The sequence below is a fragment of the Papaver somniferum genome, chromosome 10, assembly GCF_003573695.1.
Source record: "Papaver somniferum cultivar HN1 chromosome 10, ASM357369v1, whole genome shotgun sequence".
NCBI lineage: Eukaryota > Viridiplantae > Streptophyta > Magnoliopsida > Ranunculales > Papaveraceae > Papaver > Papaver somniferum.
This window is the reverse complement of record NC_039367.1, coordinates 78,380,074-78,405,064: the sequence shown is the minus strand read 5'-3', so window position 1 is coordinate 78,405,064 and position 24,991 is coordinate 78,380,074. Positions and strand designations below refer to the sequence as shown.

General features: G+C 35.9%; 2 protein-coding genes across 2 annotated transcripts; both read left to right on the top strand.

The window, feature by feature from the left end:
• On the top strand, positions 1-1,329 carry LOC113315817. The gene is made up of 4 exons (XM_026564067.1): positions 1-471; positions 634-737; positions 872-1,139; positions 1,249-1,329. Exons 1-4 carry the CDS (start codon positions 1-3, stop codon positions 1,327-1,329), a joined length of 924 nt encoding a protein of 307 aa, XP_026419852.1.
• Positions 1,330-20,530: 19,201 nt separating this feature from the next.
• On the top strand, positions 20,531-21,727 carry LOC113317474 (ethylene-responsive transcription factor ERF086-like). The gene has a single exon (XM_026565598.1). The coding sequence runs from the start codon at positions 20,581-20,583 to the stop codon at positions 21,685-21,687; it is 1,107 nt and encodes a 368-aa protein (XP_026421383.1). The 5' UTR covers positions 20,531-20,580; the 3' UTR covers positions 21,688-21,727.
• The last annotated feature ends 3,264 nt before the right edge of the window (positions 21,728-24,991 follow it).

Genomic DNA, 24,991 nt, shown 5'->3' with positions numbered 1-24,991 from the left:
ATGATAAATGCAACAAGGGAGGAGGTTCAAAGATTGTTGGTTATTTTGTTAATGTTTGAGGTGTTGACTGGTTTGAAGTTGAATCTAGAAAAGAGTTCGATGACAAGCATAGGAGCTGAGGAGATGGTGGAGGAATTGGCTATGGAGTTGGGTTGTAAAACTGACGAATTACCTATCACATATCTGGGAATGCCAATTGGAGCATGCAAGAGAAGTGAGGCAATATGGGAGGTCGTGATTGAGAGGATGAGGAAAAAGCTGGCTCCTTGGAAAAGAAAGTTTCTCAACAAAGCAGGTAGAGTAACTCTAATCAAGAGCTCTTTGGAAAGTATTGCAACATATTTCCTTCCAGTCTATTATCTTCCAGTTGCTGTGGAGAAACAGTTGAACAGTATTATGCGTAAATTTCTTTGGGGAGAGGATGATGAGAATAAAAAGATGAGCTGGATTTCTTGGAAGCGTATATGCAAGGCAAGAAGAAAAGGCGGCTTGGGTATCAGATGTTTGAGAAGGATCAACAGATCATTATTGGCAAAGTGGCATGGGAGATATTGCAGTGAGAAAACAACATTGTGGAGGAAGATTATGTGTGAAAAAACTAAATATGATGGTTCCTTTCTAGTTCCCTTGCAGGTAACGGAATCAATGGGTCGTAGTTTATGGTTTGGGATTTCAAAGGCAAACGAAGATTTTCATGAAGCTGTTAATATTCGAGTGCAAAATGGGAGATCTATTAGGTTTTGGCATGACTGGTGGTTTGAGAAAAGAGCTTTAAAAGACAAATACCCTAGACTCTATAGAATTAGCAAAAAAAAAAGGATGCTTCGATAGCAAATATAAAAACTGGGGTTTGGAATTTTGAGTTTGCTAGAGCTCTGAATGCAGCAGAGAGTGTGGATTTACTTGAGCTAAAATTCGATATTAGAAACGTGATACTAACACAGGATTTGGAGGACGAAGTGGATGGTGCTTGTACAACTAGGGCTCTTTATGCGAAGTTTGAAGAGGCGGATGAAGATTGGGAATTTGCTCAGATTTCTCATAGTAGACTGGCGCCTCCTAAGGTCGTGTTTCTCATCTGGGCGGCTCTACACAATTCAGTTCCTACCAGACATATGCTACATCACAGGGGGGTGACGGTGAGTTCGACTATTTGCTTATTCTGTAATAGAGAAGAAGAGACACTCGATCACATGCTGCTTCACTGCAGCTGGGTAAAACAAATATGAGATTATTTCATGGATGCAGTTCAGGTTAATTGGGTTTTTAATTCTCAGTTTGGAGTTTGCTTACAAGATTGGAAGATACAGGGAGTTTCAACAAAATTAAGGACGGTATGGCATCTTATGTCGTATGCAATTTGTTGGGAGATTTGGCTAGAAAGAAACATCAGGGTTCATGATGGAAGAGCAAAAGATAAAGAAGAGTTGAAGTGCGCTATTAAGCTGGACATCGCTATGTGGAGCTCGATCACGGAAATTTTCAAAGGATGTTATACTTCACAATTATTGTTCGAGATAAGTCCCGTTATACTATGAGGGTTTGGAGTTTCACTTTTGTGATTCTCCTTTGTATATAACTTTGTACAATTCTTTTTTTTAATACAACCTTCCTTTTTCAAAAAAAACTTATTAGTAACATCTAATAGAATGCCTATATGTAACCAAGCGATCCATCATCTAAATACTCGATGTACGTAGTTTTTACTTCGTTAATTTCGCATGAAACGAGGTTTCAAATTAAAAGTCTTGTTATCAATTAAAATCAAAAAGACTAAACTTTTTAATATGCATCACTTTTATTTTTTTTATTATAAATAGGAGAAGAAATTTTCATTTAACTTCTGCCGGGACTTGCATATGCATAGAGTTTTTATCTAATAAGAGATTTCAACCCAATAGTAGCATCAGACTCCCAATAAATAGGGATAAAACTGCTACTTGTTTCCTTAGTTAAAATGTTTGATGCACTATTTGTTTCTCTAGGTATATGATAACTCACCTATTCTTATTGGGTCCTCTTAACTTGTATACCAATATACATATTAAGGAGACATTAATAACTCACTTTTAAGAAAAATCTGTCTTGAATTTATAAACTTTATTGGAGTTGTAGTTATCTTGAAATACGATTTACATGTTTTCTATAAAATATTAATCCCATTTGTACCCTTATCAGTATATAATACCAGTAAGAACTTTATCATGCTAACTCATACTTTCATTTCTACGGCTTATATTTCATGCGTATTTTGAGTTTTTGGCAGTATCAACAATTGACTTTTGTGTTTATCTAAAAATTTGACCAGAAGATAAAATGTTTATCTCTATACTCGGTTGGTTATTTATTACGTTAACAACTACAAAATCTGATTTTGTTAATTGGGTCGACCGACCGGAGGGCCCGAAGGGCCCGTAGGGAGGGAGTTCCTTTTATGACCACTTTTTTTCAAATGAAACCTAACAAAAATGTTCAGTTTGATAAAAAGATTGGAAATTTCCATGTCCATGGTTACTTTTTCACTAGACAAAATTGTCCCTCCCTTTTAGTCCAGTTATTATATCTACTTGTGTATCCTATCTTTTTAGGCCTATAATTGGAAAACAAACTTCAATATAACATATCTAAAAATCCGTGCCTTACAATTTTACAAATTTCATATCGTTGGAAAGGTTATAAAAAAATCTACGCAATGAGTACAAACAACAATATCAAATTTAAAGTTTTTACGAAAAATTTGGAGGTATTTATCATTTTAGGCACAATTTTAGAAAATTAAATGTGTGTTCATTATGCAAACCATCACAAAGGATACATAATACTTTATGTAGCCATATTTTGGTTTATGCATCAACTAATTTTCCTTTGCAACTAATAAAATGATGTACTCGCTTCGTTTCAAGAAAAGTGATACTTTCACTTTAAGCACAATTCTCGAAAATTGAATGCATGGCCATTATGCAAACCACCACAAAGAATGTATAACACATCATGCAACCATATTTTGGTTTATGGATCGATTAATTTTCCATTTCTGAAAAAATGATATTTTCGCATTCTGTTTCAGGAAAAGTGATACTTTCACTCTGTTTCAGGAAAAGTGATCACTTTTTCTAAAACGGGACAAAAGTAGTCATAAAAAATCCCATTTTCCGATTTTTTTCGATCGGCCCTTCCGCCGTGGCAACGGTTGTACTAGTATAAACCACAAAATAAATAAATGATAAAAACATGAGAGTAAACTTTGTTAACATTAATTTTGTTAGTATTAACCACAACAAATCACACGATTAATCTAAGTTTCAATAATAAGCCGGTGTGGAATGTGAATTAAAAAAATGAATCTCGGAGCGAATATTTAACTTTGTTAACCAATCCATTAATTATAAGAAATGGGAATCAAATATTTAAATCGTTCAATGAATTTCAAGGATACTACCGTAAATTACTCGTTATATATCATTAGTGGGTTCTATGTTAATTAGTTGGTTTAGTATTAATAGTTACCTTGATATTTGAATAGAAAAGTTGGGAAAACAAGATAAATACTCCTTAACATGTATACGAGTATCCAAGTTAATAGGACCCAATAATCTTAAGAGATTTTAGATGATTTCTAATAATAGAGTTATTTATCCATTTAATAAACACTATCTTGCCATCCAATAGATTAACCCCATTGAGAGAAGTGGGAATGTTATAAATGCCGTCAATTTTGGTCGACCTTACACAAATACCCTCAAGGGGTAATAAATAATTTTCTTTTTTGAATCAACTTGAGAAAATTACTTCCAAATTTAGAGCCAATTTGAAAAAATTGCTTTCATTTTTGGAAACAATTTGTGCTAATTGCTCCCATTGAGGGGTATTTTTTAAGTTGAATAAAGATATATTTCAAAGGACGGATTCTTTAAGTGAGACAATCCCTTCAAAATGCGTATTTGTAATTTGTTTATTCTTTACCCAGTTGATAACATCATATGCATTACTTTGTAAGTTTGTTTTTAGCTTCGGCTACTACAGGGACACACCAAGCTCCTTGAAATGTACCTGCATCATTTGGCATAATTAATTTGGACTCCACCCAATTATTCTCTTCGTAATTAAGATGCAACAAAATCTACTTAAGCAAAAATAGGGTGTGGAGGGCGGCTCCAAGTCCCAGTTAGACCATCTCCCACCACTTTAATGAGCGCAACCAAAAATGAAAGCTCACCCAATTTTGAAATACAACCGTTAGATCTTATAGGACACAAATTCATCCGTCATATTTGTTCAGATTCCTTAACAGTTTTCCGTGTGACATTAGTCTGGAGCTATAGGATTTTCATGCTTGGATCTCAACGGTGGGATTTCATTTTGGGGGAAGGATATTAGGGTAAATACGGTGTAATACAGAGGCATATATTCACAGGTTTAATTCATTTTTGTATTTACAAAAATGCCATTTTCGTAAAACATATCGATGAATTAAAACATTTCATATCTTTTTTTTAAGCATGCTATTAAATAAAAGAAGTTAGGTTACAATTTGTCGTGGGTATGTGGTGCCCACGAAATCAAGAAATAAAATTTGGCTAATAAAAGATGGGATTGCCTGGTCCCATATTATAGTTGATAAATTCCCTGTTTGACTTCCATCTGCTGCATGATTGGCTAACCCGTCTGCCGCTTGATTTCCTTCCCTGTAGTTGTGCTGAATAGCCGCCTGCGGGATTTGTCGGAATTTGATTTTTATTTCTTCTAGCATTCCCGATATGTGCCAAGGTGGTGGTTGGAGGAAGTGACGAATCGCAGAAGGTTCTCTGAATCGCTTTCAAAAAGAACTCTTGGCCATTGTCTTTCTATTGCTGTTCTTGATGCTAATAGCAGAGCCCATGTTTCTGCAGTTAATGCAGTTGTGATTCCTAGTGGTTGAGCTAGAGCCATTAAACTTCGTGCGTCAGAATCTCTGCATATGAATCCTTCCCCCGCAAATCCCGGGTGACCTCTGGCTGCTCCATCTGTATTAATCTTAATCCAATTGATGTGTGGGCTAGACCATCCTATCGATATTATTGATATTCTTTTGTCTCTCGTTGGATGGTTAAATAACGGTGCATCTCCTGGTACGATTGGTAGTGAAGAGTGTAGTGCCCCGTAGAATTCTTGTTGTAGTTTTTGTGCCCATGCTAGGATTTCGTCTGAAGTTGTTTCCTTTTGTTGGTAAATTAGGTTATTCCTAACTAGCCATAAGGTCCAGAATAGAAAACAGAAAGAGGAGATTATAGAAGTTGACGTAGGTAGTTGTGGGATATGTGAAATGGTCGTCTGAGGCGTAATGGTGAAAGTGGGGGGAGGATTGGAGTTTGATGAAATTGACAGTTGAGTGAGTAAGGTGTTCCAAGAGGTAGTTACCGTTGGACATTGAATTAGAAGGTGACTTGCTAATTCTGGATCATATGTCTGAGTTGGTCAAATGGATATGATGTAAGAGTGAGAAGGTTGGTAATCCTTCATTATGGCTTTCCACAAGAAAAGCCGAATTTTTGGGGGACATGGTAAAGTCCATAAGAATTGGGTGGGTGGTAGAGGAGTGTGAGTTGGTTGATCATGGGTTAAACATTTATATCCTGATGAGGTGGTGTAGTTTCCATATTTTGAGTGTGGCCAGATAATTTTGTCCTGAGGGGCATCTCGGGGTAGGTGGATGTTCATGATTTTTTGGGTTATGGTATTGGGAAGGGAGCTTAATTTTTCGTGATTCCAGGAGTGGGAAATTAGGTCTATGAGATCTGCTACCATTTGGATTGGGTAGCATTGTGATTGGTCTGGGTTTGTTGATTGTGGAATCCAATTGGCTTCTATCGGAGTTGATAATCCATTTCCAATATGATGGAATATCAAATGCTGCATGGTAGGGACTATTGCTGCTAGTTGTCTCCATTGAGGACTGGAAGAGGAGGGTATGCAGTTAATGCCCTGTAGAATTGGTTGTTGGTTGAGATATTTTGCACTGAAGAGACTTCCGAAGATAGAGTTGGGTTATTCATGTAGATTCCAGATTCTCTTCATGAGTAGTGCCTTATTATGATCGCTGCTCTTCCTTATTCCTAATCCTCCTTCGGATATTGGTTTTGTTACTTTATCCCATCCTATAGGGTGAAGTTTTTTAATGGTTGAGTCATGTCCCCAGAAAAAATTCATGGTGATACGATCTATTTGTTTATGAATATTGCTGGGTAGATTTTGTGTTTACATAATGTGGTTTGAGGTGGGAATTAGGGATGTTTTGATGAGAGTGAGTCTCCCGGCTGGAGTTAAACATTTTGTCATCCATCCTTTGGCTTTTCGGGCTAATCTTTGTAAGAGGGGAGCGAAGGTTTGGTTGGATGCCCATCCTTGTTTGAATTGGACTCCTAGATAGATTGGAGGTTTATAAGTAGCCGACATATTAAAGAATTGTTGAAGTTCGTTTACTTTGGTCGGGTCTAGTTTTGGGTGATGAATGATTACTGATTTAGAAGTATTAATTATCTTCCCAGCAGATGTGCTATAGGAGTGCAGTAGGGATTTAAGGTGTTGGTTACTCTGATTGGAATCTTTATATGTGATTAATAAGTCATCCGCATACATTAAATGAATAATGGGTGGTGCTTTTTTGGATATGTTGAGTCCCCTAACTAACTTTTGGTTTTGTAGGTTTCCTAGATTTGTAGATAAGATTTCAGCGCATATAATAAAAATATAGGAAGAAAGCGGATCTCCTTGTCTGATTCCTCTAGTTGGGGTGATGTAGCCATGGGGTGTACCATTGATGTTGATTGAGTATGTAACTGTTGTGACGCATAGCATAATGTAGTCTATAAAGGCTGGTGGAAATCCAAGTTTTGTAAAGGAGGTTCTGATGAATCCCCAGTCTAAGCTATCATAGGCTTTTGGATATCAAGTTTGAGAGCTATTTTTGGATCTTTGGTTAGGTTAGAGGTTTTGATATGATGGAAGAGTTCTCCAGCAATCGCTATGTTATCGTGTATTGATCTTTGTGGGACAAAAGCACTTTGGAAGGGGCTTATTAAGAATGGGAGCAGTGGTCTAATTCGGTTGACTAGAATTTTTGAAATGATTTTATAGGTGACGTTACAGAGTGCTATGGGTCTGAACTGAGATGGTTTTGATGGATGGTCGATTTTAGGTATTAGTGTTATGTTTGTGTGATTCATGAGAGGATGCATATTTAGGTTATTAAAAAAACTTCGAACCATTTCTATCAATTGGAGATGAGTTGTTTCCCAGAAAACTTTAAAAAACTTACTTGTGTAGCCATCCGGACTTGGATCACTTTCTAAATTTATGGAAAAAATGGCTTGTTTGATTTCCGTTGTAGTTACTTCCTTTGTGAGTAGGTCCGCTTGTCTGGGAGTTAATCTTGGTCTGATATTTGTGAAAAGGTCTTCATTAATCACTGTAGGTGGGGCCGTATATTGCTGAGTGTAGTGATCTAGAATGAGTTGAACAACGTCTTCCTTCTTGTCAATCCAGTTGTTTTGTGGATCTTGTAATTGTTGTATATTGTTACAGGCTCCGTGGATGGTAGCTTTAGTAAGGAAGAAGGTTGTGTTGAGATCCCCAGATTGTAACCATTGAATTCTAGATCTTTGTTGCCAGTATGTCGCATGGCATTGTAAGAGTTCTGCATGATCTATCCTTAGCTGTTTTTCTTAATGTAGCCAGAATTACAGGTCAGAGCCGATTGGGTTGCACATTGATGTTGTGCGTGCTTTATCTTGGTTGTTGATTTCTTGATCATAGTTGGTAGGTGGCCAAAGGTTTGTTTGTTCCATTCTAAGAGGTTTTGTCCAGTTGTTATGAGTTTTAGTTGGAGGTCGAGGGTAGGTTCACTATCTTGTTGTTGCTCCCATGCCGATTCGACTATTTGCTTGAGTTGGGGATGAGAGAGTCATATGTGTTCAAATTTGTAGTTTTTTGTTCCTTGCCAATCCATTGCTTTTCCTTTGTAGCAGTATTGGGGCGTGATCAGATGCTATTCTTGGAAGATGAGTTATTGTTGCATGTGGATTTGCCGTTCGCCAAAGTTGGGTTGCTAAGGCTCTATCTAATCTTTCTTGAATGTTGTCCTGTCCCATTTGGTTGTTTTTCCAGGTGTAAGGGTTTTCCCGGAATCCCAGATCTATAAAACCCCTTTGATCCATGAGAGTGAGTAAAGGTTGAGATTGAGCATATGTTACTTGCCTGCCTCCTTTTTTCCCGATTTGTCTAGGACGTCATTGAAGTCTCCTAGTAATAACCAAGGAATGGAAGGATTGACGTTGCTAAAGATTGTAGGGACTTCCAGCCATAGATTTTTCCTTGTATCCGGATGCGGTGGCCCATAAATACTCGTGCAGAACCACGGTTGCTCTGGAAGTGGTGGTGTAACTTTTGTATGAATGTAATTTTGAGAGTGGAATAGAATTTGGATATTTAGGTTATCTTTCAACATCAAAAATAATCCGCCTCGCCTTCCAATTTTTGGGACCGTGAAGTAATTATTGAATTGGAAGGTTTGTGATAATCTCCTCATGCGTTGGTCATTAGCTAATGTTTCAGAGAGAAACAATATGCTAGGTTTGTGAAGAGAGACTAACCCTTTTTAATGTTGAATTGAATGTGAGAGATTTATACCTTGGAAATTCCAGACTAGAATAGTCATTATGAGGATTAGATATACTGGTTCAAAATGGTTTTGATAAAGGAGGTTAAATGAGAAGACTAAGAGGGAAAGGGAGGGAAAGGATGAATAAGATTTTAAAGGGCTTTCAAGGGATTATGCTAACTTGAGCGATGCTTAAGACAAGATCAAACTAGACAAGACAGCGAAATTGCAAAACGAATGAAATTGAATTGATAAGACCAAAATAGTTTGAGAGGACTTACCTTGGAATTAGTCAGATCAGAAGGGTATGGGTTTTGGATTGAGGGTATCATTTCTTCAAACCCAGCACGTTGCAACAGAGGCACTAAGGAGGTTAATGAAAAATGAATTTTTTTTTTTTTAAGCAAGAAAAAGAGAAAATCGCACAGGAAAGTGATGTCCAAGGATAACAAAGTTCCTAGATTATTGAACACTAAACACAATAATTCTTTAAAGAAAATCCACTAGACAATTAAGAAGAGATTAAAAAATCCTACCGAAAACAATTAAGAAGAGATTAAAAAATCCTAATGGAATTTATATGCTGAATTTTTGTACACTTTTTATGACCGGGAAATTCTTTAAATTCTCTATGCAAAGAGTATAGCATAAAATTTTAATTTTTCATTTCTTTTGATTTTCAAAAGTAATATGAAAGAACGTATATCTTATTTTCATGTATCATATATTTTGATTTTTTTCAAGAACATATCATAAGACATGACGTGCAAAGCACGTGCACTCGACTTGTGCTAGTAATATGTAATAATTGTACTTCCTCGTTTCAAAATAATAAACTGATTTCATGTGTAGTTTGTATATAAAACCAGTCTATTTTTCTGAAATGGAGATAGTATATTATTTTTTCATAAACATAATATATAACGATTGTTTGATTGTCGAGTGTGATTGTTTTAAATATAAAAGGGAGTTGGCATTCACTAAACCATGTTCTAAGGTTTGTTGTCACGGTTTGGTCTCATCTTATATGTATCCGTCACTCACCCGTTCAATCATTCTCCCTCTTTCCATTGTTCTTTGTCAAGGTCAAAGTCAAGACCACAAGAAAAGTTATACTGACCTTTTCTCCCCAAATTCTGGGGGACCTTACCATCTTATAAAAACAAAACAACAAGAGCTTGTTTTGGTCATTTTGCGCTCTAGTTATCTGTGCACTCAAGACCAAATTCTATGTGGAATGTGGTGTTGTGTCTTGCGTCATGTGGGTCTCACCAGTCCTTTGACCACATGACCCACCAAATTGACCGATGGAAAATACACCCTTGCCCTCTGATCTGAGCCTCTTGTAAGGAAAATGCTAGGGAGACCCCGCATGCCAGTGGTTATTGCCAGTGGACTACTCTTGCAAAGTCATGTGAATAGCATGCCAGTGGTTATTGCCTATTGGACTACTCCTGCATATGATTGTAAACAAAATTTCACTTGGGCCAAGTTAGAGAAGATCGGCTATATTGCAATAACAAAAGTTGAGAAGAGGAAGTAAAGGATTTCGTGCATGACCAAAATGTTGTTAAAAGGAGCGAGGGGATGGCGGTAGGGTCCAGGGAATATCATTGTCGGTTTTTCTTTCTTGATATAAGATCGAGTGAAACAACCTCTGGGACCCATCAGGAAAATTTTTAAGGGGTGGTTTTTCCACAATATTTGTCTCTTCCGGTTGATTCCACAAAATTTTTGTCCCGGTGGATCTAAAATTATTGGTATTATAGTGTGATAGTACCACATCTACTCGTACCAATCTATGTTGAATTAACTTGAATTTGGACACTGTCCAAATTGTTAAAGGAAATAATTTATGTCAACAATACACAAATAACGAGAGTGGAAAGAAGAAATTGGTGCATTCTTTATTCCTTTGGTGGGCATATAACTCATGACAAGGTGGTCTTTACCAAAGACAACATGCAAACTATTTGTAAGACCACCGCTAGCTGACCGATAGTAACTCATAATTTTTCTAGCTCTCCGACCTAAAGAGTTATTAAAATAAATAAAAAGTTCAAAATTTATACAATTATCTAGGAAGAAAATAATTTTTTGAGTTTCACAACCTATAAGATAGCTTCATTAGCAACAATACATCCTGCTTCTTTAGGTCCCGTTTTTAGACATTAGATTGCTTGATATTGATGAATCCACTATATGTATCTAAGTGGATTGTACCTGCTCTATTTTCTCTTGAAAAGTAATAAAATTTTCCTGAAAATTTATAAAATAAGCATTTATTTAAAAAGTGTAGATAGAGGACAATGACCCTACTTCCCCCAATGTAGATCTGCTCCTGCCTGCACCTGCACATACACATCATCAGCGATAACCTTATAGGCAGATTTAACCATAAATAAACCATTATTAGTAGGTTTTCATCTAGTAGTATCACTACCATGAGCTAGTAACTGAATGACACTGATTTCCCTAATAAAGTTGCTATCAAATAATGCATTTGACATATCCATCTCCCATCTGTACTCATTCTTAAAAATCAATTGATTGATAATTATCATAGAAGAAGAAGAAGCAACAAAAGTGTAGTCAATAGGTGTAGATATATTAGGGATCCAATTATCCTTCCAAATATGAACTTTGATGACATCTCCTATTTTCCAGTAATAGTTTCTTTTGACTGCTTCTAATCCCCATCATATTCCTCTCCAAACCCAAGAACCCCACTATCATCTACATAATGTAAGGGACTGTTTTCAGGAAAGTGTTTATGTTCTAGAATTTTGGTCCAAAAAAGTATCACGCTCGATAACCACAATTTAGTCAACAAAGCAGTATTCAAACACTCAGTTCTTTTAATGTTTAAGCCTTCACGATCTAAGGGTTTAGTGATTTTCTTCGAACTAGTCAAGTATACAGCTATAATATTTCCGTTTTTTTGTTCATCGTAATATTTTTTGGATGACATATGTCCGTCAGTGAATCCTTTTTGGCATGGGAAAAACAGCTAAATGATGGGAAGTAATGTAGCACTTGTTGATAAGAATACAACACGGAGGTTGTAGAGGATGTGAAGGAAGAAAAGGGTGCGAAAGAGACGAAGTATATTGAGCAGGTTTGGGAGAAAGAATGAGAAAGATAAGTTCTCCGTAAAAGAGTATAGTTTCATAAACTTGATAATAATAATTGTGTCTCTAAACAATGACCGAGCCTGTTTATATAGGCATGAACTAGAGTCTAAAAATAATAAAACTCTAAAAGAAGTAAGTCTAAAAAACAGGAAACAATAGACTTGCTATTCATGTCATCTAATGTTCTAGAAAGAAAGAAAGAACCAACAAATGTTCTACATCAGTCCCCCCCTTCTTGAAAACAACTTGGCCTCGAGTTGATCAACTTAAATCATTCTCCTCATGGAACATAAAAATTTCCTGCACATTAAATATGTTAGATATGTTCCAGTTTGTAGGAAGATCCACCACATAAGCATTGTCATTTATCTTCTTCAAAATCTTGAAAGGACCATACTTCTTCATTTTAATTTTGTTGTAAGTACCAGTTGGAAAACGCTCTTTCCGTAGGTGTATTATGACAAGCTCTCCTTCTTCAAAGGTCTTGGTTCTTCTGTGTTGATCAGCTGTTGTCTTGTATTTAACATTAGAATCTACAAGTTTAGTTCGCACTTCTTGATGAAGCTGAGAAGCTTTGTCGACTAGTTGATCAGCTTTCACATGAGACTGTGAAATTTTAGGCAGAACTACTAAATCAAGAATATGATTTGGAACCTTAGAGTATACAATTGCAAAAGGAGACTTACCAATAGAACGATTCACCGAAGTATTAAATGCAAACTCCATATGAGGAAGAAAAGTTTCCACTGTTTCTCAGTAAAATCAACAATCTTTGCACGTATCTGATTTCCTAAAGATATGTTGAGAACCTCAGTTTGTCCATCAGTTTGTGGATGCGCTGTGGTGTTGTATTGTAACTTAGTTCCCAATCTCACCCATAAAGACTTCCAAAAGTAGCTGAGAAATTTAGTATCACGATCTGAAGTGATAGATTTAGGTACTCCATGCAAGCGTACAATCTCCTTGAAGAGTAAGTAAGCCACATTGGAAGCATCCGTAGTTTTTTTACAGGCAACAAAATGTGCCATCTTTGAATATCTATCAACAACTACCATAACTGAATCATTGCCTTTAACTGATCTTGGAAATCCAAGTATAAAATCCATACTCACATCAACCCATGGAGCTTCAGGTACTGGTAATGGAGTATATATACCAGTGTTTTGAATCGTACCTTTGGAGCGTTGGCACACCATGCATTTCTGAACAAACTTCTGTATATCTCTTTTTAAAGAGGGCCAAAAATATCACTCCTCTATTAAAGAAAATGTCTTATCTCGACCAAAATGACCACCAAGTCCACTGCCATGAATTTCATGAATCAAATGAAGTCTTAAGGAACCTTGTGGAATGCAAAGTCGATTACCTTTGAAAAGAAATCCATCTTGAATAAGGAAATCATCAAACCGTGAAGACATTTTCTTGCATTATTCCCAAATTGTCTTAAAATCTTCATCATCAATATACAAGTCTTTGATGTAGTCAAAAGCTATACTTTCACTACGAAGAGTGACAAGAAGGTGAGCACGCCTACTTAAAGCATCAACTACTTGGTTCAACTTACCACTCTTGTGTTTAATAGAGAAGGTATACTGATTTATGGTAGACAACCATCTGTCATGCATTCTATTTATCTTAGCAGAAGTCTGCAAAAACTTCAAAGCTTGATTGTCAGTGTTGACAATAAACTCATTATGCACTAAATAAGGATGCCAATGTTTTAAAGCTTGAAAAAGAGCATATAATTCAAGTTCATAAGTTGACCACTTCCTTTTAGCTTCAGAATTCTTCTCACTAAGAAAAGCAACTGGATGACCAATTTGAGATAAAACAGCTCCAATCCCAACAACAGATGCATCACAATCGATTTCAAAAGGTTTAGTAAATTCAGGCAATGCAAGAACTGGTGCACTACATAACTTTTCCTTAAGAAGATTAAAACTCTTATCTGCTTCTTCAGTCCAAAGAAATTGTTCTTGTTTCAAACAATCAGTTACTCCAGCAGCAATAGAATTAAAGTTGAGAATAAAACGCCTATAGAAAGATGCCAAACCATGAAAACTTCTGACATCTTTAATATTTGTTGGAGTAGGCCATTCAGAAATGGCTTTAATCTTCGAATCATCCACTGAAATTCTTTGATCAGAAATAACATAACCCAAAAAGGTGACAGATGTTGTTAAGAATGTGCACTTTTTAAGGTTCACATATAGTGCATTCTCAACAAGAGCTTGAAATACTTGAGAAAGATGAGAAACATGTTCATCTTCATTACGAATGTATATTAAAATATCATCAAAATATACAATGATGAATTTACCAAGGAAGGGTTGTAGTACCTGATTACCTCATGAAAGTGCTGGGTGCATTTAATAATCCAAACGACATAACTAACCATTCATATAATCCCTCACGAGTTTTGAAAGTTGTCTTCCACTCGTCTCCAATGCTAATGCGAATCTGATGATAACCACTGCGAAGATCTATCTTAGAAAATACCTTAGATTCCACAAGCATATCAATAAGATCATCTAATCTGGGTATAGGAAATCTATAAGGAATAGTGATTCTGTTGAGAGCTCTACAATCAATACACATTCTCCAACCTCCATCTTTCTTGTCAACAATAAAAGCTGGACTAGCACAAGGACTCTTGCTCAATCTTATTAAACCTTTTTCTAATAAATCATATACCTTCCCCTGTAGAATCTCATGTTCTTTAGGACTCAATCTGTAATGAGCATGATTTGGAAGAGATGCTCCAGGAATGAAATCAATTTGATGTTGTAAATCTCTCAAAGGTGGTAAAGATTTTGGTAGCTCATCAGGAAATATAACATGAAATTGATTGATCAAGGGTTGTACCTTTTCTGGAATGACTATCATTGGCTTAGAATCTTCATGTGAATGTAGAGTATGTCCTTGCAGTTGCTTCACAACGCTAGCTACTAATGCACTTGTTTTGCCATCACTATGCTCTTTGTAAACGGTTGTAGATTTAGAAGGAACTAAAATTTTCTTCTTGTCATCTTTGAAAAAGGTATAAGTATTTTCAAAGCAATTGTGAACTGCATACATATCATATTGCCAAGGCCTTCCAAGTAGTAAATGCGCAGCAGTCATATTAATAACGTCACACAAAACTGAATCTTGATAACTCTTAAGTGCAAATTCAACAAGACATTGGTGAGTAATTTTTTGAGAAGTAGAGCTATTTATCCATCCAACAGAATAAGGATGAGGGTGAGGAATCACTGGTAATCCCAGTTTTTTAACAACTTCAACAAAAATATAGTTATCCATGCTGCCACTGTTCATGATTAGATCACATGTAACTCCCTTAATTAAACATCTTGTTATAAAAATATTGTTTCTCTGTGAAAAGAAGGTTGAGAAAGTAATAAAGGTCGAATCATACCCATTAAGTGTTCACTGTACAATTCTTCTACTATTTCATCACTTTCTAATTCATCCTCAGTATTCTCAAAATCATTATTATCATCCTTAATCAATCCACTATACTTTTGTGTACCTTCTGGTTCTTCATGCACTAATCCATGGACTCTACGACACTCAACAGAAGTATGACCAGGTAATTGACATTTGTTGCACTTCTCACCCCTAAACTTAACATAAGGATTATTTGTTTTGGGTAAAGGTGGAAAATAGGTTTGATCCTTTGATGAAAAACGACTATTTTGGTTGTAGCTTGGACGAGAAGAAACTTGTTGTTGTACGGATTGAAGTTCAGTTGGATTAGAAAGAACTGGAGGATTATTCTTCGGTATCGGGTGCTGAGAATGAGTAAAATTGGGTGTTTGATATTGTGGTTAAGAAGAAGAAGAATGTATATTGTCTTCTTGAGCATATGCATTCTCATAATAACTAACTGAAGAGTAGGGTTTACCTTGGAATCGATGATACTGCCTAGTTGAAGACTTTTGAGTAAGAAAAAGGCGACGCTCTATCTTGATGGCTTGTTGTATAGATTCTTCCATAGTATACACAGATTGTGTCATTCCCTCTTGAATCACTCTATTCATCCCTTCTATGAATCTAGCAATAAGTTGTTCTTCTGTTTCATGAAGTTCATCACGAGCAATTAGGTTGTAAAACTCGGTTACATATTCTTCAACCAACCTTGCGCCTTGTTGGCAATTCTGCAATTTTATAAACAATTGTTGCCTGAAATCTCTAGGTAGAAACTTACTTCTTAAAAGATCACTCATTCTTTTCCAGGTCCGTATTGGTGGTTTTTCATGGTTTCTACGATCTTCACAAAGTTTAGTCCACCAAGCAGCTGCACCTCCTTTAAGCTTATAGGGTACAAGCTTTACTTTAGAATGTTCAGGCACTTCCATGAATTCAAAAAAAGTTTCAACCTTATAAAACCAATCTAATATATCCTCTATCTTTAACCTTCCATTGAAAGTTGGAATGTCTGCTTTGAGCTTGTACTCAGGTAAAGATCCATAAGAGTTTTGACCTGATTGCAGGCGCTTTTCTTCAACTTCATCTTCTCACTGTTACCACGAGGATTTGCAAGCTTCTTGTAAGGGTGATAGATATACCCTTCATATTGACTAATCTTGTTAAGTTTGTCTTTAACACCTTTTGGAGTACTATTGTCTTCGATAAAATTATTTTTCTTTCCATTCTTTGAAGAATATCTGGATATGGAGTATTTTACTTCACCCTTAGAACCTGTATCATCTTCAGATTTTTCTTCACCTTCTGATTTTTCTATATCTACAGGTTTGCCTTCAACAAGAGAATCTATTTTAATATTCATCTTCTTAATCTCTTTTTGTAACTGTTGTAGAACACTGCTTATGTTTGCAAAAGTTGTATCATGTTGATTCAACCTCTCTGTAATCTTGGTAAGTTCAGTTATAATAACCTGGTCTCCCATTAAAACAAAACCTATTTTTTTTTTACAAGGGTTAGAAAAAGAATTGCGGAAGCGGTTTTAAGGATCTGTCTTGAGATAAGAATCTCAAAACTTTGGCTCGATGCCACTTAATGTAGCACTTGTTGAGAAGAATACAACACGGAGGTTGTAGGGGATACGAAGGAAGAAAAGGATGCGGAAGAGACGAAGTATATTGAGCAGGTTTGGGAGAAAGAACGAGAAAGATAAGTTCTCTGTAAAAGAGTATAGTTTCATAAACTTGATAATAATAATTGTGTCTCTAAACAATGAACGAGCCTGTTTATATAGGCATGAAACTAGAGTCTAAAAATAATAAAACTCTAAAAGAAGTAAGTCTAAAAAACATGAAACAATATACTTGGTATTCAAGTCATCTAATGTTCTAGAAAGAAAGAAAGAACCAACAGATGTTCTACATCAGGAAGCTAGGGAACCAAGGACAAACTGAAACAGTTCTCCCAGATTGGAAGGTGTTTACTCTTCCAATTAGTCATTTACTATCAAAATTGCCTATAACATATCCAAAATTATCTATTTTATTTCTTTGAATTAATTATGGCACACCTAGGTACTTATCTTGTAACCCTAATCTCTTAATTTGCAAAATAACAATAATTTGAGACTATACTCCTGAATCATTCTTAGCACTAAAGATTATTCCTGATTTCTAAAAACTTATGGACTGGACTGAGTATTTGATCCAAACTCTTAGCACATTTCTCAGAGGCTTTAGTTAAATCAAACAGTCAATCTGCAAAGAACAAGTGACTAACTGAAGGATTCGATTACCCTCGAAATAAGAGTTATGTTTGGTTTTAATAAGTATCAGAAATGATATATGAAACAATAAAGTAGTTTGACAGATTCGATTACCCTCCAAATAAGAGTTATGTTTGTTTATAAAGCAGCGAGAGACAAACCCGATAAAAAGATAAAGTCTTCAGTAAAGTAAAGTTTGGTTCCTCGAATGATATCTTGGAAAGTCAAAACTTGTCGAGTGAGCCGAACCGTAACCCCTTAGAAGGCTAGATTTTTTTTGGTATATCACATCTTTTTAGTAGAATCTTAGAGGTCACGTGATTTCCTGTATGTATATATGGGACTAAACAATGTATCCTGATACGGCTCATGACACATATATTCTGGGTAGCACGTACGTACTGACAATGGTCACGTGTCTGTGTCAGATTCGCGTTCTTACAGACACATCGGTGACATCACATGCATATGTCACATACTATTTTAATATAAATGTCTACTAAAAGTGCCTGAACTTTTGTATATACATTGTTTTATTAGTATATATGCTTATTCTTCTACAAATTTGTTATTTATCAATAGTTTATCAGTATTGTGAAGAAATTACATTCATATATATATTTTAGAACAAAATATCACTAATTTCGTAACGTATTCCTATCCTAATTGTTTGAGAATTTGTTCGTGTCCGCGTCAGGACAACCAGCGTGAGAAAGTGTTTCACCCTTTCCTGAAAAGTAAGCTACTTCTTTCATAGTTAAACGGAGACACCTTGACTGCCACATGTAATGTATGGAATGCCTCAAATCGGGTTGTTTACTTCTAAACTAGTATACCGTAATCAGCTTATACAACTATACAAGTACATCCTAATCAACCTACAACTATGTATAAGGAACGAAAGAAACAGTCTTTTGTCAGTTTATACTTTATACTACAAAAGTAATTTTTTGTTAAAGAAGGTCGAGTTCATCTCTTTACGTATTAGTTATAGGACTTCAAGTAAATTAACGTGGTGCAACGCTAACAAAGGACAAAGTGGTTTAATGTATATATCCATTGATTTTAATGACGTTATTAGATCAACACACATGGGGTAGTTCGACATGTAATTAATTATGAAGAAAAGAACATATATAGTATATCTTTTTAATTAGAGAACATGGGTTTCAAAATCCTTTTAGTTAGTGGAGTAGTCAAGACTCCATAGTCATGGATTCTATCTTAAGTACTTGGTTTTGGTTACATTAAAAATACTATTATTTCCTAATGAATATCTTTTCTTGCTGATAACCCTCCCAAAGAGGATACTATTACATGAAATTCCACTCTCGATGACCATAGGATATTCCTTGACTACCACATGGGTTGATCTCAATAATGATCAAAGCCATTTGAGCTAGCACAAGTGTACTCCTAAGAGCAACTGCAGTGGTGCGATCAAAACCAAAGATCAAAGATAAAAAAAAAGATCAAATTTTGGGTTTAGTCCGTGTTGTCACGTAACGGTCCCGATTAAAATTTGGTCGCGCGTAATTTAAATCTCCGCCCCAAAAAAATTTCATCGGGCGTATCTCAAATGTCCGCCCAATCAATCACCAGGCGTACTTTAAATTTACGCCTGTCAACAGGTGTACTTTAAGTTTACGCCTCATTTTTTTTTTTTTTTTTAATTTGAATTTTCATCGGGCGTAATTTAAATCTCCGCCCGTTAACGCGCGTACTTTAAATTTACGCCCAACAACAAGCGTACTTTAAATTTACGCCCGACTAAATTAGGATTTGGTATTTGGTCGCGACCAAATATGGTCTGGAATTTGATCTTTGGCTGGGATTTGATCTTTACTCCGTCCCACTGCGTCACGATCTCATCCCAAATTTTTGGTTATACTCGCCCACTGTGGATGCTCTAAGAGAATGTTGGTGAATCTACACTATTACTGGTATTATTGTATGGATAAAAAGGGTTTTAGCATTTGTAGAAATGCTAAATGCTAATGACAACAAAAGGAAGTTGACCCATTTTAATTCGCTTAAACAATACATTTCTTTGTAGTTCCCCATGCCATTTTGAACCCAAATCATATAGGTTAAGTGTCCCACTAATTGTTGTTTCTTTTATGATCTGATCATTCAAATTTTTAATAATCTTTAACCACCTTTTGATTGATTTTGCTTTTGACCCTCAAACCCTCACATCTTTTTTCTACTTTTGGAGACCATATTCCCATGCCATCTTCTACTAATTTAATTAAGATGAAGCTTTCCTTCAAATATTAGTATAACTTTTTGTACACGTGATACCGGTCCGATTAGAGTTAACTACTTTCGTACTAATTTCATTTGTTTATTTCCTAATATAATGTATTTCCAGAGAGAAAAATGGATACTGTTGAGATTATGATCAAACTATTTGATCTTACATGGTAGAAATTTGAAAGCAGACAAACAGAACATGTTCATGTCTTTGACTTACAAGGACCTACATAATACAAAAGAAAGAACCCTAGTATTATGGGAGTTGATGATAATGATTTGAGTTTGGTTTATGTGTTTTATTTACAATGCAGTAATTAATTAATCAACTCTTATGAAATCTAACTACTCCCTTTGAAAAATAATGAAGATTTAATTTTACAATTTGTCCTTGATGTTTTCCGTATAATTAATCCAAAATTTATCAAAATAGTCATGATATTTTTTCGGGTGAAAAAATTAAACTGTCCAAGAATTTAATTTCTGATCGAAATTTTATCGATCAAGTTTAATTTATTAAATACGTGTCCAGCCAAACTCTCTTCAATTTGGCGCTCGAATGAGACGCTTATTTTATATTGGTATAGTATTCGCATTTGCAATTCGATTCAGGAAAAAAAAATGTAATAGTGAAGTATTCTTTTATATGGGGCTAGAGAATTTCATGTAGAATCTCAGTTGCTAATTTTATTTATCTTTTCTGAAAAGCAAATTAAATCAATACAATTTATATTTAAAATATTCAGAACCAGAGTCTTTATAAGAACCTTCTTAGCTTCACTGGTACTCCTACTCAAACCCACACATATTTTCTTCTTTCACTTCTCGAACTCTTTATCTTCTAAACTTGCATTCTTCATCCAATGCCAAACTCCAGAATCTTTGATAAATCTTACAAACCAGATGGAACAAGTTTTGTTCAAACTGGTTTTACACTAGCTCATCCTGTGAGTACCAACACTTCTCCTCCAACCCAAACAAATGAAAGGAGAGGCAGGCGAAAACAAGCTGAACCAGGGAGATTTCTCGGTGTTCGAAGACGTCCATGGGGTCGATATGCAGCCGAAATTAGGGATCCTACTACTAAAGAACGGCACTGGCTTGGAACTTTTGACACTGCACAAGAAGCAGCTCTTGCTTATGATAGAGCTGCTTTATCCATGAAAGGAACACAAGCTAGAACCAACTTTATGTACACTGATAATACCAACTTTCACACACTTCTTACACCATTTAGCACACAAAATTACCTGCCACAAGCAACCCATCTTACTCCCCCACCTCCACCACCACCTCCTGCTCAAACCCATGAACCCATTAGACAAAACAACACATTTCCCATACCCATTCAATACCATAACCATATCACTTCTTGTGCACCACAAGCTTCATCGTATGAGTCTGATAACAGTGACATTAACAACTTCTTTTTCTCTTCATCTGATAATGGTTCTGGTTATCTAAGTAGTATAGTTCCTGATAGTTATCTGAAACCATTACCCTCGTCCAATCTTAACCATGCCCATTTGAGCTTCGAAAATATCGTGTCTGGCGCCAGTGGTGATCAAAACTTTTGTACTAGCACTGTTGACACTTTGTTTCATCACGCATCATCATTATCTCCAACTGATGAAACGCAACTCAACAGAAGTAGTAATGGAACTTTAGAAGATGCATTAATCGGGTTATCTAAATCTTCAAACTCCGAGAACAGCTCGTCTTTCCTAGATGAGTTTAACAATTATGGTTTTTGGGGTGGTGATCATGAACAACAACAAGCATGGGAAATGAATTCATCAACAAATAGTTACAGCCAAATTTTACCTGTTGATCATCACCATGCACTTAGTGACAATCCATTAATGGTGGAAGATGGATGTATGGGAGCTTTATATCCTACTTACAGTACTTTCATGTCATCACAAGCCTCTTCATCTTCGGACATTTATTCTCCTTCATTTTTCTTTTAATCTATATGTTATGTTATTATAGTATGTCTTAAATTCTACTGTTTTTAAGGATATTGAAGTAGTTCTTATTGAGAATAGTTTTACTCTTAAGTAAACAAACATATTATTATATTACACTGTAGTTCTTTACTTTTTTACGTTCCTTGTGCTTCTTTTTCAGACCCTTATTTGTTGCAAAGTATTTAGTAGTACATGCTTCTAAATTAGAAAGCAGAGACAGTCAGAGAGAGATGATCATGAGTACCGAGGCTTTATTGTTGTAGTTTTTTTTGGTTTTGGATTGAGGTTTAATATAAAAAGTGACTTTTGAAAGAAAGCTCTGGTAATTTTTGTAACAAGTCAGAACATCATGATCTCTACTTTGATCTTATGACAACTGACTACCTTACCATTACTACTCAAAACACCAGTAGATGCCTATGTAATAACAGTAAACTTCTGATCCCTCATCAATATAGAGAAAGATCCATGGCAGATCTCAATACCCAATCTCGTTTTTGCTTTGGAGCTCTGAAAATGGATTTCCGAAAATGAGAGGAAGTGTGCGAGATAAGTTTGGTTAAGGAAGGACATTTCAGACATTAATTATGAGAGAATTACAGCCGATTCCTTTGGAATCAGATTCCATTGCACTGTTGGATGAGTACAATTGAATTCTCTGTAAATCAATTGGGAAAATTAGGCGCAGGCCCAAAAGAAAATAATATTCTCATTGTTAGGCCCATAATTAATTTTAGGTACCGTGACACCCATAATTATTTCCTTGACACTCATAATTATATGAAATTATTAAAAATGTATGCATGACAGATTATACATCCGCATGACGGGTTATGCATCAGGAATATAATTGGCAACACAACTTGGATATAACATATCTAAAAATCCGCGCCTTAAAATTTTACAAATTTTATATCGTTGGAAATCATTTTAAGAGAGCTACGCAACGAGTACAAACAACAATTTCAAATTTTTGTTTTTCACGAAAAAATAGGAGGTGATCATCATTTTAGGCAAAATTTCGAAAACTGACTACATAACCATTATGCAGCCACCAAAAAAGATGCATAACACATTCTGCAGACGCATAACGAATATGCAACCATTTTCTCGACTGCATAACAAATTATGCATCTGCATAACAAAATTATGCATCTATAACAAGTTATGTAACCATTGTTTTGGTTGATTTTAGTGTGTACATAAAAAATTGATGCATAATGCAGTATGCATCCATATATATACGGATGCATATCAGGTTATGCATCTATTTTCTGGATGCATAAAAGATTGTGCAACAATTTTAACATGTTATGTAGATATTATTGTAAGTGCATGACAAGTTATGCAACCTTATTTTTTGTTGGTTTCAATACTATAAAAAAGTAGCTGCATAACGTGTTATGCAACCGTTTTCTGGACTGCATAACAAGTTATGCAAAAAAAAAAAAACACTGCAGAACGTGTTATGCAACCAAATTCGAGAATGCATGACAAGTTATGCAACAAATTTGTAGATGCATAACCTATTATGCATCACTATTCACACCTCCATTTTCTTTTAAATGCACGTCACACGCACACCAAACTCATCTGCACTTCCATCTCCTTTGCCTTGCCACTGCAACATCCTTTTAGCTCTAATCAGCTGTTGTAAAGCACTTCCACCTATAGAATTATGATCTCTTGTATAAATCCCTGATATGATCGGCTATCACTACACTGATAGTCGGAAAAAAAAATCATCATATTAAAAAGCTGCCAACTTATGTTCATGTTCTAGCAGTAATCTGGAAGCCACGCTTGATTTGTAAACAAAATAAACAAAACAAGTGGAGTAAGTCATTACAGAACATGTTTCATGGGATACTATATACTTTAATGCTTGTGTATACATATATCTCACCATCAGACACGTGTATATAGAAAAATACGTGGAAAGCATGCAGGCCAGGACATCAAAATACGATGCACTACGGAACACCAAATAAACCCCAAGGAGTTACTTTATCTCATCCCAAAAGAAGCTAAGATCAACGGTGGAGAGAAAGTTAGCTGACACGAACGTGACAGGGGCAGAAGACACTTGTCTGACACGAGCATGCATCTCAACCACCTTCATTAAACACTCTGAGAAGTATACGTGTCGATCAACCTGTGGAACGAGCGAGGATGTCTCTGCGTGATCAAGTTGCAAACGCATACCTCTGCGTGATGGACACAAGACACTAGAAGATAAGGTTCCAACGGCCTTCAGAGATGGGTCCCACACTCTAACCCTATAAATACCCCCTCTCCACCAAGAGGAAGGGGGATCGGAAAAATCAGGAAGGGAAGGAGAGAGAGATTGCAAGTGTAAGTTAATCCTTTAGAAGAGAAAAACATGTAAACCCAAAAGTCATTCGACTATTCTTGTAACCGTGAAGAATATAGTGAAACAACAAACCCCGTGGACGTAGGCCTTAGTGCTGAACCACGTAAACCTCGGTCTTGTTTACATTTCAGCACTTTATATTTGTCTAACCCCATGGATCTTTACTTATACGTTTTGCTTTCTTTGTTTTTACCTGTATCCCGTGCGCAAACGCCTCGCATGGAGTTGTTAGATGAGGCTATGATAAACCCGAAGGTTTTGAGCCAAGGAATCAACACTAGGATATCATCATCACAATTCTCTCTAGATTACGATGATTGGTTGTGAGCATTCGGATGCCTTCGTGATTTGTGTGTTCACAATTTGGCGCTAGAAACAGGGACTTCGTCCCGGTAAAAGATTTATCTTGTCCTGTGATTTCATTTTAAATTGGCATATGATTTCTCTGATTTATCAGCTCGGACCGTATAGATCATTTGTTAACTTTATTATATTCAAAAACCCACGTACTATCTTCGATAAGATTTATTGTTTTGATCCGTGGATTTACGTTTTTCTTTAGATCTCGTGCGAACCAGTCTCTCAGGGGGGTTTTCGTAGTTTTTTTTTTTTAAAAAAAGGATCTACTTGCATTTTTAAAAGGATCTCTTTTAATAAAACTTTAACCCGTGTATTGTAACTCGTATGTATTAATCCTCTCCTGGAAGAAGATATTTCGCCAACTAACCCGATTCACGCGGATATTCCCGTTTTTCGTTGTTTGAAATTCCTTGTGCAGAAAGAATGTATTGTGAGTAAAGAAGGCGAGTTTCTGCGAGATTTCATTGCCGACAAAAGGACCCGTGATGGAAAAGACGCAGGAAGAAGGAAAAGCCAAAGCTTCGTCAAAGGAAACACCCAGGACAACCTCGGTCATCACCCGAAGCAAGC